Source organism: Eurosta solidaginis, chromosome 3, assembly GCF_040869045.1.
Source record: "Eurosta solidaginis isolate ZX-2024a chromosome 3, ASM4086904v1, whole genome shotgun sequence".
Taxonomy (NCBI): Eukaryota; Metazoa; Arthropoda; class Insecta; order Diptera; family Tephritidae; genus Eurosta; species Eurosta solidaginis.
Window position 1 is genome coordinate 257,402,413 of NC_090321.1, and position 14,108 is coordinate 257,416,520.

Consider the following 14,108-nt stretch of genomic DNA (forward strand, 5'->3'; position numbering starts at 1 on the left):
ACTGACAGGACACAAGACTCCATAGAGTCACGACTACTTGAAGCTAACGCCAATTTGTCTCATAAAAAATCTTTTCCCATGTTTAGTCCAAACCTAGCTACGCTTCTTGGTGTCGGTATATCTTTTATGCTTAAAATATATTTATACATACTTAAGATATTAGCTTTTGTAGTATATCGCACAATATTTTGAGCGCTGTCTCGCCTCACTAAGCGTTTAAGGAAATTATCAAACGTTTAGCTTAATTATTATGTTGAATTTCCAAAAAGTTTAAAATCATAAATTTTTTCAATGGAAATTGTTGATAATTAAAATGTGCAATTGTGCTTGGCGATTTAATCTCAATTTAAGTAATCTTGATTTTTTCCATATTTTTTTTTTGCATTATTTAAAATTTTTTCTTGCTGCAACTTTTTTTGCAAAAACAGAATTTTTTTTTTGGTCAAAGCTATGAGAAAATTAATTGCTTTTCATTTGAAATTAAAGCTATTTAGTTGGAATTGATTAATGTGATAACTGGTTGACTCATTTAGTTGCTTATGTTTAGGTATGTAAGCAGGTATAAGCAGTGTACTAATATGTATTAGCTTATGTCCAAATCTGTTTCATGTTAGCCATTTTTGTGTTAATTACTTGCTCCTTTTAACGACTAAATGAGATTATAATCATCTGATTTTGAGCAATTTGAAGAAAAATGAGAATACACTTTTTGCAATTACGCAAAACTGGATTTATGAATTAGGTTTATTGGCTTATTAATTGCTTTCGAGAAAAAAAATTGTCTTATGTAATAAAATGTCTTGAGAAATGTCTCTTGATTAGCTTTTCAAACTATTGAAGGGATCACCCGAATGCAAACAATTCGTTCTGCTTTTCTTATAACCAAGGAGCGTTACTTTCACAAGTTACTGGCTATCGAAAAATAGTGAGAGTCGAAAAGTGAGAGTGTAATTCATACAAATAGACAACATTGGTAAATTTTTGTATTTCTATAAATAGAACCAAGCAAGTACCAGTTTCTTTGAAACCGCCACCAACTAACAGCATAACTTTAACACATGATTACATACAAAGTATGTACTCTGCGTAGGGTGGAGCCGTGTGTAGAACTCCACAAAAGTGGGAAAATGTCTGACAGTTGTTTCACCTGGGAATGGCCAGAGCTATTCGTTTGCATGCAGTTGAAACAGCTCACTACTTCCGGTCACTTGCGGCCAAGTATCCTTTGGGTAGCCACTGTACATCCGTTTAGTGGTGAGCCAATATGAGAAGGCAACAACCTGGCTAGGCCCCTCTGGCATACTCGGTTTAAGGGCTAGCTAGGAGATCTTTAATCGGCGGCGTCTGTCCACCACGAGGTGTGGCTGCAAGCGGGTGTCTGTCTTGGATCAAGCGGCTTGATACATATATAAATGTGCAAATAATATTTTCATCCCAGCTGAGCGGGTTGTGCGCTGGACAATGATATGGGCATGTACCAAGAACGTCCGTTACATGTTGGTTGGCAGGTTGTAGCAATGACCTGCCTTCATATCCCCATATCTTGCCCTTTCATATTGTAGAGAATAGCTCCCCATTTAGCACCTAATCCACATCATCCTGGTCATGACATCAAGCAGCTCTCCTTCGTTGCTGTTCGTCAAATCGAGCCAATGTCATGTCATGGTCGGTGACTGTTGCTCAATGAAAATTGATCTGCCTTGAAGCTGCTATTCGAAATTCCCGGCAATCTATAGGGAAAAATTAAAAAAAAGGTGAGCGATGCAAGCTGCGAGAAAACCTCGACCTTAACATACTTGGAGGTAAATCGCGCCAAGTACATAATTATTATTTTAAGCAGAAATTTATCTGCTATTATCCTCTGTGTGTATTTTCAATTAATTCCTCATCTGTATTTCCTATTATCCGGCTTATTTTACCAGTATTTCTTATCCTAACCTTAAAGCTCGGCGCCTACCATGGTGTGATGGTAGCGTGCTCCGCCTAGCACACCGTCAACATCAAAATATTAGAAATAAGGTTTTTAAATTAGAAGAAAATTTTTCTAAGCGGGGTCGCCCCTCGGCAGTTTTCGGCAAGCGGTCCGGGTGTATTTCTGCCATGAAAAGCTCTCAGTGAAAACTCATCTGCCTTGCAGATGCCGTTCGGAGTCGGCATAAAACATGTAGGTCCCGTCCGGCCAATTTGTAGGGAAAATCAAGAGGAGCACGACGCAAATTGGAAGAGAAACTCGGCCTGAGATCTCTTCGGAGGTTATCGCGCCTTACATTTACTTTTTTTAACCTTGAAGCTCCCGTTGAGCAGTGCTATTCGTTATTGCGATTTCCTCCTTGCATTGCAGCTTAATTAGTGGCCTGAGTACTTTTTCTTTCTCTTTCCGACCTTTTGAGATCAGACCTGTGTTAATCGCTGCCTTTTTTTCGCATTTGACATCTTTTTCTCAACTCTATCGCAGTATTAGTGCATCTATAAAGCTTCCATCCCCACCTTGTAGTGTGCTGTTGATATCTCCCTCTCCTTATTCCCAATTTTGGTGTATTCGCTGAGATGCTCATAAATAGAAAAAGTGAAGGGATTTTGCTTTGTCTAATATGCTTGAAAACTGGTCTCGAAAAATGCGTTAATTGGTGCCTGTAAGGTTCTTTTGTTCTAAAGGACTGAAGCCCCCGGCAGCTGGCATGAATGTGCGCTACGAGTGGCGTTTACGATATGGTGACCCGATTTTCATGATACACCAGTTACGGAAGAAGTCCTTTAAAAAACGAGTCGGCATGCTCTAGCGTTTATTTTATCGCAATTTCTGCTCACCCGCATCAATCACATCACCCGCAAAGCATATGATGTAAAGTCATTATTTATGTCTTTTGCTCTCCTTTGAGCATTCAATCTCATTTTCTACACCATTCCACACCTGTTTTCAAAAATGACGGAAATATCTATTCCATCACACTCAATGCTGTCTACTTACTTTAACAATCCACCAACGATACTCAGTCGAATACTTGAAAAATTCAACGATTTGACGTTGTCCTCTCCATTTAATTTAGTTTTCCAGCGTGATTTGAGCGACATTTTTCGACTGCGGACAACTGCAATTAATAACATTTTTTTGGTGAGCTCTTTTCCACATTTCATTTTTTTGGTGTGTCTTGATCTTTTTGACTCTTAAGCTCTTTGCAATTTTTTTGCGAATTCTTACATCCATCTATCTTGCATTGTTGGGGGACCTGCATATGTAGCAAGTAGTGATGTGAACTTAGTGGAAACCACTGCTCTTGATTGTAGTAGGAAAAAAATTGACACTATAACAAAATAAATAGTTTGGCAGCAGCGCGTTAAGAGACCAAAATGCACACTCACAACGGGCGGTGGAAAAATCAAATCACAAAAGTAGAAAACTTGCATGTCGCTCAGCTGGAATTGTTTGGGTGGGGGAAAGACAGATGACATATGAAACAAATGTGCGCCTGGGGTGCAGCTTGTACGAGTTTTGTAGCGGCATGAAGCCAATGATCTGCTAGTCCTTAGCTTGTCCATATGAGCTTGTAGTATGTCTATAGTTCATGCGAAGTTTTGAACCGAAAAACTTGCAGTAGCAGATATTAGTTGCTGATGCTGCCAATGTTACCGTAACTTTGATTAAAATTCACCAAAAAATAAAAAGTCCATCTCATGGACGCACTGCGCTGCAGTCGGCAAATTAGCTTAGTTGGGTGAGTGAAAGTGCCGCGACTGCGTGTAGCGTTTGACTAATAATTGATTTTCGTCGTATGTAGTTTGGATATTGGCCGGTTTTTTAGCTGAGCTTTTATAAACTGCGGAAATCTATTTTAGACACTACGTGTACATCTCGCCCTGATATATATATATGTATATATATATATATTTTTTTTCTTTCTTAAGTGGCGCTTGAACGGTTAGCGAGTTTGGTTGTATAGCGAAAAATGGCTGTCCTTTTTTCCTGTTGCCAGCGAACGCCAAATAGAAGCATCAATTTTAGACCAATCAATATTTTTCTGTTTCTAATAGAGCGGTAGATTTGGACATCTCCTAGTTTACCGGAACAAACCGATAACAGTACGGCAGCTTCCTAACACATTCGGTTAGTAGAGTAGTGAGGGGGGAGGAAACAAGGGAGACATCTTGCACCGGTCGCTACTCACATGGGGGCGCCAAATGGGCCACGAAGCAGAACTTCCTGGAAATTTTGTATTTTTATTATAACTAATTTTTGGAAAATATTGCTTTCTGGAAACAAATTTCTATACTATATACGCCTGGGTTAATAGGCTAGAATATTCAAGAAACTTTAAATACAATTCTCTAACGGAGGTCAAAGGAATCTAGAAATTTCAAGATGGTTTTACCAAAAAGAAGTTGCTATAACAGATTTTTGTTCTACATTATAGGCGAATAGATGATTTGTGCTATACACCAGGCTGGACATAGAGATCGAAGTTGGGGCAGAGTAATGTGCATATCCTTCGGAAGTGCGCATTCTTCTCCGGCGATGTCTGCAAAGGCGGGAGCCTGACTTTGAAGGAAATCACAACTCTGCGTTCGTGTTGCTCGGGATCATACTACACCAGACCTCGTCATAGGACTTATGCAGATGTGTTCTTATCTGCCTTGGAGGTGCAATTACATCAATCAATTGTCTTTTGGGATGCCTCGGTGCTCAGACGTCTTAAGAAGATATTCCGTGGCAGTTCTAAGTGGGAAATTTGGCACCCCTATATTTTTCTTCGTTGCAGCAATTTGAGGATTTTGATGCATCTTTGTATATTGTAGACAATTTCGGATGCATTTGTATTGAAGCGGAGACTGTTTTCGAACGTTACAATGTTGCGTCGCTTTTTAAGTGTCAAGTGACAGTGGCTCTAAAACTGCTAGCTACCGCTAAGCTCCCAAACTTTCAGAGTTGCTTTTATATATAACCTTTCTCATTTTCAGTGCTATTTCAACTGTTTTTTCTTTGTAATTTACAAATATATCTTTACCATTTCTATATTTTTATACTAGTATATTTTCGTTATCTTTCTATAAAAAATTACTTGCATTTTCAAAAACTGTCAGGTAAAAAGCGAATGTTTTGTCACTTGCTGGCTTTGCGATGGGCTCGCCCATGGAAAGTTCGCGGGACTGACGGCTAGAGTTGTTGACACTGTCAATCATGAGGAGAAGGGAGTACGTTGGTCATGCATTAAATGCAGATCAACTGAAATTGACCTATTTAAACTGTTTAGACAAACACGAAATGCGTTTTCTAAAATTGCTAAAGAGTTTTCCATAATCACGGAAAAGTTCAATCAATACGATAGCTTGTTCAAGTCTTTCAAGTGTTTGGATGAGTACCGAGAAATAAAGACAACCGCGATAATAAACAAAAACGCACTGAAGATTCACATAACGCTTTGAATCTTAATCCTGCTCAGAACATTAATCTTCCGCAAGTGGAGCTCATAGACTTGGTTTCCCCTAATCCGCAAGCTGTAGTTCCATCCACTTCTAAGGCCGCGGAAAAAACCTTAGAGTCTCAAACTGTAACTTCTGAAACTGTAACTTCTCAATCTGTGACTTCTTATTCAGAAGCACCGGCTAAGAACCTGGTTGTAGTCCCCCTCAAAAAATCGATTTTTGTATCTCGCTTTGACAAAGACACTTCCGTTGAGGACATCAAGTCTTATGTCACTTCGAAAATTAAGGCTGACGGCATGACTTTAAGAAAATTTAAATTTAATTACGAAAGAAACATTTCTTCATTTAGAATTGATGTCTACTCAAAAGATTTTGATAAACTTTTTGACAGCGCATTTTGGCCGCCAGGAGCTTTTGTTCGCGAATTTGTGCATAAGACTATTGAGATTACTCAAAATGTAGCAAAAATTCTTCCTCAAAGTTCCGATCCAAAAAACTTAATTTAACATCTTGCTTAAGCATTTGCTATCAAAACGTTGGAGGCTTAAATACTAAATTACTGACTTATATTCGAAAACCATTCACTGTAATTATAATATTATTGCTTTTACCGAAACATGGCTGAAACCCAATATTTTAAATTCCGAATTTTTTTGAGGTGAGTATCAGACCTATAGAAATGACAACTTAAATAGGACCGTAGGTGGTGTCTTGCTAGCTGTACATTTTTCAATTCCATCTGAAGATGTTAATTTACCCGAAGTTGATTCCATCTAGTTTAAATTCATCCGAATCATACTAGGCCGGGGTCATATTTACTTAGCCGTTTGCTATATTCCACCATCTTCTGATCTATCAGTGTATATACACCATATTTCACTGTTACAATCAGTCAATTCTATGATAAAATCCACGGACTCAATGATTGTTTTAGGCGACTTTACCCTGCCACATATATCTTGGAATATCGTTGATCACAATATTGTCCCCGTATCATCCAAGATGCATAATAATGACTTTTTGGATGGAATTACTGATCTTTGCCTTAATCAGATCAACTTCTTTCCAAATAAGTATGGAAAATTCTTAGACTTAGCATTTGTTGACGACATATTTAAATTCTCTATAAATCGGTGTGAACCTCTTGTTTTGCCAGAAGACGTTTACCACCCTTCCCTTGAGATAACTTACGAAATCATAAGCATCGAAGTTGGCTGCACTAACAAAACACGTGTCTCTACCAGGTGCTTTGATTTTTCCAAAACTAATTTTAACTATTTAAATAAAGAGCTTCCTGAGATAACGTGGCCTCGATATAAAGAGGATGTAAAGCAAAACGTTTTACATTTTAATAAAACCATTTATGCTTTATTTGAAAAACATATGCCCAAACGCACATGCTCGTACATTGAACCAGTGCAAGCAAGAGCTAAAAGCTTTAAAAAATAAGAAATCAAGTTTATTCAAATTATATAGGAGAACCGGTTTATATTCTGATTATGCACAGTACGCTATTTTCCGTCATAAGTATTTTGAACTTAATAAAAAGTGTTATAAAGCTTACATATGTAAAGTTATAAGAAACAATATTTGCAACCCGAAGCCTTTTTATGATTTCGTAAATTCTAAACGCAGAACTAACGGGTTTCCTTCTGCCGTGAAGTTTAAAACTATCATTTCCAGCGACGATCAAGATATTGCAAATTTCTTCGCTCAATTCTTTCACTCTAATTACTCTGCTGTGGTTGATTCAACACCTACAAATTATTCATATGAGCTCCATTCTAGCAACTCAATATATGCCCCACTTTTGTTGCCTGAGGATGTTCTACTACATCTAAAGACCCTAAAAGAATCCTTCAAATACGGTCCCAATTTGATCCCAACATGTTTTCTTAAAAACATGTGCGGAATACATTTACCAGCCTCTTACTGATCTGTTTAACTTCTCTTTAAAAAATGGCATATTTCAGACGGCTTGGAAGGAATCTTTTCTTATCCCACTCCATAAAAAAGGAATCAAGACGTCTATTGAAAACTATCGTGGAATAGCAAAGCTCTCCGCTATCCCTGAGCTTTTCAAAGCAATCTAATCACCTTACATTTTCGATTTCGACATTGATAGATAGTTCTCAGGATGGCTTTTGTACAGCCAAATCAACCACAACCAATTTGCTTGAATTTACAACTCACCTCTTTAATGGGTTTAGAAACAATCATCATACCGACGTTATATACACTGATTTCAGCAAAGCATTCGACAAAGTACGTCACTCATTACTTGTTTATAAACTCGAATTGCTTGGTTTTCAACCTGGCCTAACTCGCTGGATCTCCTCCTATCGTTGCGGTAGAACTCAAAGAGTAATTTTGAAAAACATTTGTTCGAATGTCATCAATGTTCCCTCCGGTGTGCCTCAGGGCAGCCATCTCGGTACTATTCTGTTTTTGATCTTTATAAACGATGTTTCCACAACTATAAAATCTTCTAAAATTTTAATGTATGCCGACGACGTAAAACTTTTTAAGTCATATGCGTCGGTTGAAGAACGTTCTGTACTCCAGGCGAATTTAAATCGTTTAGTTACTTGGTGTAATGCGAATTTTATGCCGCTCAACATAGAAAAATGTAAATCCATGTGTTTTTCACGTGGGAACATACAGCCAGCTTCCTACACAATTAATAGTCAAACTCTGGAAAGCGTTGATGTTTTTGTCGACTTGGGAGTTACAATGAATTGCAAACTTAGTTTCAACCCTCATATTAATGCCACAGTCAATAAAGCGAGAGGAGTTTTAGCATTTGTGAAAAGATGGGCAAAAGAGTTTAGTGATCCTTACGTTACAAAAACCCTTTTTACATCATTGTTGAGGCCGATATTAGAATATGGATCGATAATTTGGAATCCACGTTATCAAGTTCATGTGGATAGACTAGAATCAATTAAAAAACAGTTTTTACTTTTCGCCTTGAGAAATCTTCAATGGGTTCTCCGCATAATCTTCTTCCTTACACTAGTCGGTTAAAACTAATAAATCTTTCTACCCTTGCAAATCGTAGAGAAGTGCTAGGTGTACTATTTACGGCTAGACTTTTAAATGGATCGATTTGAAGCTTATTTCTTTTGAACGAAGTAAACTTGAATGTTCCATGCCAAGTTTCAAGGCATTATAAAGCCATAATTCTTAAACAATGCAGAAGCAATTTCCAACTACACGAACCTTTTCTATGTTTGTGTGAAGATTATAACTCTCACTCGAAAATAATTGATGTTTCGCAATGGCTGTCCAGTTATTGTGCTATGTGCAAGGTCCACGTCGTGAACAATATGGCTGTATGTCCATTAAATCAAAACAAGATATATAAATGTTTATTTTGCAGCATACTTTTCTTTTGTTGAATCCAGTCTGCATTCGCAGAGCCAGGAAGCTGCCGGGCAAAACTAAGCTCTTTCTCTGAGCCTTTTCAACCCTCCGTTTTTGTCCTTCAGCAATGCTTCCTATATTTCAGGACACGATGATTACACTCCAACGATTAAGAATTCGAGGGTTTTCATAAAAAATTTTGAGCTTAACGTAAAAATATTAAATATAATAAATAGAGCTTACGATTTCTTCTCGAACACAAGCGAGATTTCAAAACCCGAGGAATCGAGAACTCGGCTTCTCGCGAGATTATCGTGTCTCGAAGTACTCGTAAATCTCGCGAGCTTCTCGACATAAACTTAATTGCTGTATGGACACTTGGTTTTTTTACTTGTGAATTGTTTTTTTTTTTTTTTTTGATTATAGTGCTTTCCAATGATATTTATCCCAAAACATATTTACTATACACCATGTTATAATAATATAATATTTATACCATGCTATACACATCATTTTGTTCACAATATTTTATTTTTTTAACTAGACATCGAGAACACGGCTTCTCGTGAGATTCTCAAATCTCGAAATACTCGTAATACTCGCGAGCTTCTCGACTTTCAATTCAGTCGCTGCATTGGCAGTACTCTATACATTTCCGTGTTTTTTAGTTGTGGGTTTTTGGAAATTTTCGCATGTGCTCCAGAAGAAATTGTAAGCTTTATATAAAACAGCCAATGAATCGCTTAAATTGAATGTCGATAAACTCGCGAGCCTTACGAGCCTTACGAGTAATTCGAGATTCGAGAATCTCGCGAGAAGGTGAAACTCGAGAGAAAACACTTCTCGGACAAGTTCGAGAAATCGTGAGGAGAGACGAGAAGGCTTTATTTTCGTGAATAACTTTACTCCTGCCCACCCGATCATGAAAAGTTTTAGTGACTTTTTAAGTTTAGAGGCGGTCTTTACAATAATTCAGAAATCGATATTTTTTCTTTTTATTTTTTCTTTTTTTGTACCAAAGTTGATTATGTCACATTTTAGCGTTGTCGTTTGGCTAGACGAACATATTTTTGAGCCTATAAGACCTCATGGTTCGTATTCATTTCTAAATTTATCAATAAAAATTCAAACTTATTTCTGGGTAATCACAGTGTGCGACGAGATTTCTTCAAACTTTGAATATTTGTGGATAAAGTTCAAAGTGTCAAATTTCGTCTGGCCAGCCGACAACGCTAACATGTAATGAATTTATTCAACGCTAATCGGAAGTTTGTTTTGGAGGGTTAACAAATTTACCTGGCCGGTCCACCAATGGGGTGGGATCAAAATTAAATCCCTGAAAATCCTTTGTACACAAAATTTGTTCCTATTGTGTGTCCATAGAACATTACAACAACCACATAAAAAGTCTCAATTTCTTTTGCAAATATATATCAATCGCTTACAAAATGGTATGTCAAGTATCTTAATAGTGATATTTTCCGAAACGTACTATACCTTTATCCGGCAAAGGACCATCAACATCGATAAAACTCCCCATAAGATTAGCGTAATTGCCTTACGCTACAAGGAGAAGAAAAATGGCGCCATTTCTTCTCACTCCGTCCTGCCCAGTTAACGGAGCTACCCCATATGCAAAAAAAAACATTTACAAGGCGCGATATACCTCCAAGTAGATTAACGTCTGGCTTTTCCTTCCATTATATTTTAATTTTTCCTACAAATTGGCGGAACCATGTAAGTCGCATGTTTTTTGCCGACTCCTCACGGCTTTTCACCGTAAAACCACTTCCGAGGGGCGACCCCGCTTAGAAAAACCTTTTCTAAAGTATTTGACGTTATTTTTCCGGGACTTTGGTGTGGTAGACGAGTATGCTTCTCCTTCACACCGCACCGTGCGGCCGGTGTGCAACCAAAGAGTTTTTGTTATTTCTCTAGGGTTTGCTAAAGCCATTCGTGAGCTAAAAGCGTCAAACCTTCCAATTATGTATATCAGGGCAGGTGGAATGTATCGAATGGCATCAGTGCAGCCGACGGGGCGCTTTTAGTGCTCCCGTAATGCTAAGCATCGATATCCTGCATATCCCTCTCATTTTTGGAGATAGGACTAAACAAGGACTCCATAGAATTGGCTAGTCTTTTAATCGCTGAAAATACCTAATGAGAGAGAGGACGATAGACCCCACGTATGCCTCAGCATTTTTTTACATGCATCAAGAGCCGTGGAGGCCTTCTTCATTCTCTTGTCCACGTTGAGCTTCCACGAAAACTTACTGTATTTTCTCTGGTCGAATTTGGGACCTTATACCTCTTAGTAAACAAGATCATATCCGTATTCTCACCGTTGACGGCCAACATGCCCCAGCGGGTTAGGGGGCTTAGAATTTACCCGCGGAGGATATGACTGTCGTAAGAGGCAACTAAAATACGAAATTGTTTTAAGGGGTTGTGTAGCGCAATCCTCTCGAGGGGTTTCCAGCATAATATATAGCGTCTCCAACCCAATTGTCGACCTCAACTACCCATGGCGAATCCTGTTTCGTTAACATTCGAGGTTCTACCGACCCCGAACTCCTGATCGATCTAGGGTGTTATGGCCTAGAAGGTTTCATGTGATCATACCAACTTATTCCTGAGATGGTCGGGCTAGTACTTGTATGGTGCTTGCTACCGGAACGTGCTTTATCTGCTACCGGCAAAGGACCATCAACATTGATAACACTCCCCAAGGCCTTCGGGGAATCTCCTTATCGCTATAACAATAACCACAACGGCCAACCCGATATCAGATGCCCAGGCATGCATATTCCGAAGCGCCCAATCCATCAAAGAGCTAATTATGGCACGCGGGTTGAGATAATAAAAAGCTCATACAGAATTTGAAATCTTTCGATAGATTTTTATGATACTTCCTGGAAAGCAAAAGGCTTGAAGTTTTAAAAGCATTTCAGAGGCAATAATCTATCACAAAAAGTTCCCCTAGAGTGCGCACGAATTTGCGTATTTAGAAACTTGCCATTGAACTACAAACTTGAAACTTGACACATTGTTAAGAGCACGGAGAAGTTAAAAAAAACTTGAACACTTCCATTATATTAAATATATACTAAATTTTAAACCTTTAGCTTACTATTACATTTTTATACCTTTCATGAACATGAAATGGTATATTAACTTTGGTCCGATGTTTGTAACGTTGAGAAATATAGAAGATAGACTCACCACTAAGTATACCGAATTGATCAGGGCGACGAACTGAGTTGATATAGCCATGTCCGTCTGTCCGTCCGTCTGTCCGTTTGAACGCATACTAGTCCCTCAAATTTTGAGATATCTCAATGAAATTTAGCACAACGATGTATTTTTGTATTATATTAGATATTTGTCGGATCAGGTAGGATAGGACCACTATAACATATATCTCCCATACAACCGATCGTTCAGATAAGACGATTTTGGTCATTCCTGCCGCAATTTAGAAAGTATAAACGTGAAACTCGGTAATATATATTCTAATATATCATCCAAGATATCCTGAAAAAATCACTTTGATCGGAGCTATATATAGTTATATCCGATACAACCGATCGCTCAGATAGAAAGATTTTTGGCCATTTCTCCCTTAGTTTCCAACATAAAAACGTTAAACTTGGTGATATATATTCTAATATATCATAGACGATTTCCTGTAAAAATCATTTCCATCGGAGCTATATATAATATAAATCCCATACAACTGATCGTTCAGATAAAGGGGTTTTTTGGCATTTTTTATTTTATATTTGTCTTAAAAATCGTTTAGGTATGTACATCTGTTCACTATATATTTATTATCTTATACATCCGATATTTAAAGATTACGAACGGAGTAAGATTATTGCTCAGCCCCATTCATGAAAGGTATGAAGTCTTCGGCACAGCCAAAGACAGTCCCGTCCATACTTGTTTAAACTCATTCAGTTTCAATTTCAAACCCAGTCTGCCATTGCCGAACAGATTTTTTTTTTAAATTATGAGTCTACATATTTGGCGTTGTGCCATTTTCAGTGCCTCTTTCGAACGAACATACCTGACACTGAGTTCATTCTTCTCCACTCTGAGCGGGCCCTCCACAAAAATAGTATTGCTTCAATTTCAAACCTAATTTGGTTTCAAATTATAAATGTAATTCAGAAAGTTTTAAATTTAAACTCCAATAATTCCATCAAAAGATATGTATATGGGTTCAAAATATAGGCACGAAACATTAAACCTTTCTCTTTCTAATTTTTAGGTTCGTTTATATTTCTCTCAACTACCCGATGACAAAGTGCCCTACGTTAATAGTGCTGGCGAAAAATATCGCGTCAAACAATTGCTGCATCAACTGCCGCCGCAAGATAACGAGGTGAGTACTAAATACAAAAAGTTTAAAACAAACATACTAAATGATAATAAGAAGCCCGAAAAGATTTTTAAGAAATTACAAAAAAAAAAAACAAATTGGCTACAAGAAGTGCAAAAGAAGTTGCCAAGCAGCTGAAAATGGCAGCACGGCCTTCAAACAATAGATCGAAATGCGAAGAATTGGTGGCATTGTGTCTGAATAGTCAATAAATTTAAAAAAAAAATCGCTAAAAATAAAAAAAAGAACATCTCACCAGTAGTTAAAAAGCATTGTGCAAATGTGAAAATGAAACCTTTTTGAAAAACTTTTTCCTTTTCACTTGTAAGATTAAAAAACTTTGGCTTTTTATTTGCAACTTCAACTTTGAGTTCGACATTGTCTTCAACTTTGGCTGCGCATTGTCGTCGCTTCGGTTGAGGACGTGCAAGTGTATTTTTAATTAAAATTTACTACAGTTAACTTCTTGTTATTTTCTTTTCTCCTTTTTTTGTTGTAGGTGCGCTATTGCCACTCACTAAGCGATGAGGAGCGTAAGGAGCTGCGCATATTTTCTGCACAAAGAAAACGTGAAGCATTGGGACGTGGCGCTGTGCGTTTACTTTCCGATGAGAGACCATGCAAGGGGGTAAGTTTTATTGGCTGTAGTACATGATAAGAGCTGTAGGGTGTGTGGGTGAGGGTGCGTGGGTCTTAAATAAATGTTGTAATAATTTGCTAAAAATATTTATTTTTAGTTGAATTTAATGAGTTTTTGAGTGTTTTGTAAGCTTCAGGAGCTTTATTCAAATAATGTTCCTGAGAACTTACAATGTGATATGTAAATATCACTACGTAGAAAATACGTGGAGGAAAATATACATTTTGGGCCTTCGATGCAAGATTGTTGCTGCAAATAACAAGAAGGCAGCCCTAGCCAATAGAAATTGCATTCGTGGCC

General features: G+C 37.7%; 1 protein-coding gene across 1 annotated transcript in view; it reads left to right on the plus strand.

Annotated features, from left to right (window-relative positions):
• The window catches only part of esn (espinas), a 158,026-nt gene that overhangs the window by 104,961 nt on the left and 38,957 nt on the right, over positions 1 to 14,108 (plus strand). Inside the window, exons 3-4 of the mRNA XM_067776072.1 lie at positions 13,058 to 13,171; positions 13,668 to 13,796. Of these exons, the coding sequence (XP_067632173.1) occupies positions 13,058 to 13,171; positions 13,668 to 13,796 (243 nt within the window). The remainder of the gene's footprint in view (positions 1 to 13,057; positions 13,172 to 13,667; positions 13,797 to 14,108) is intronic.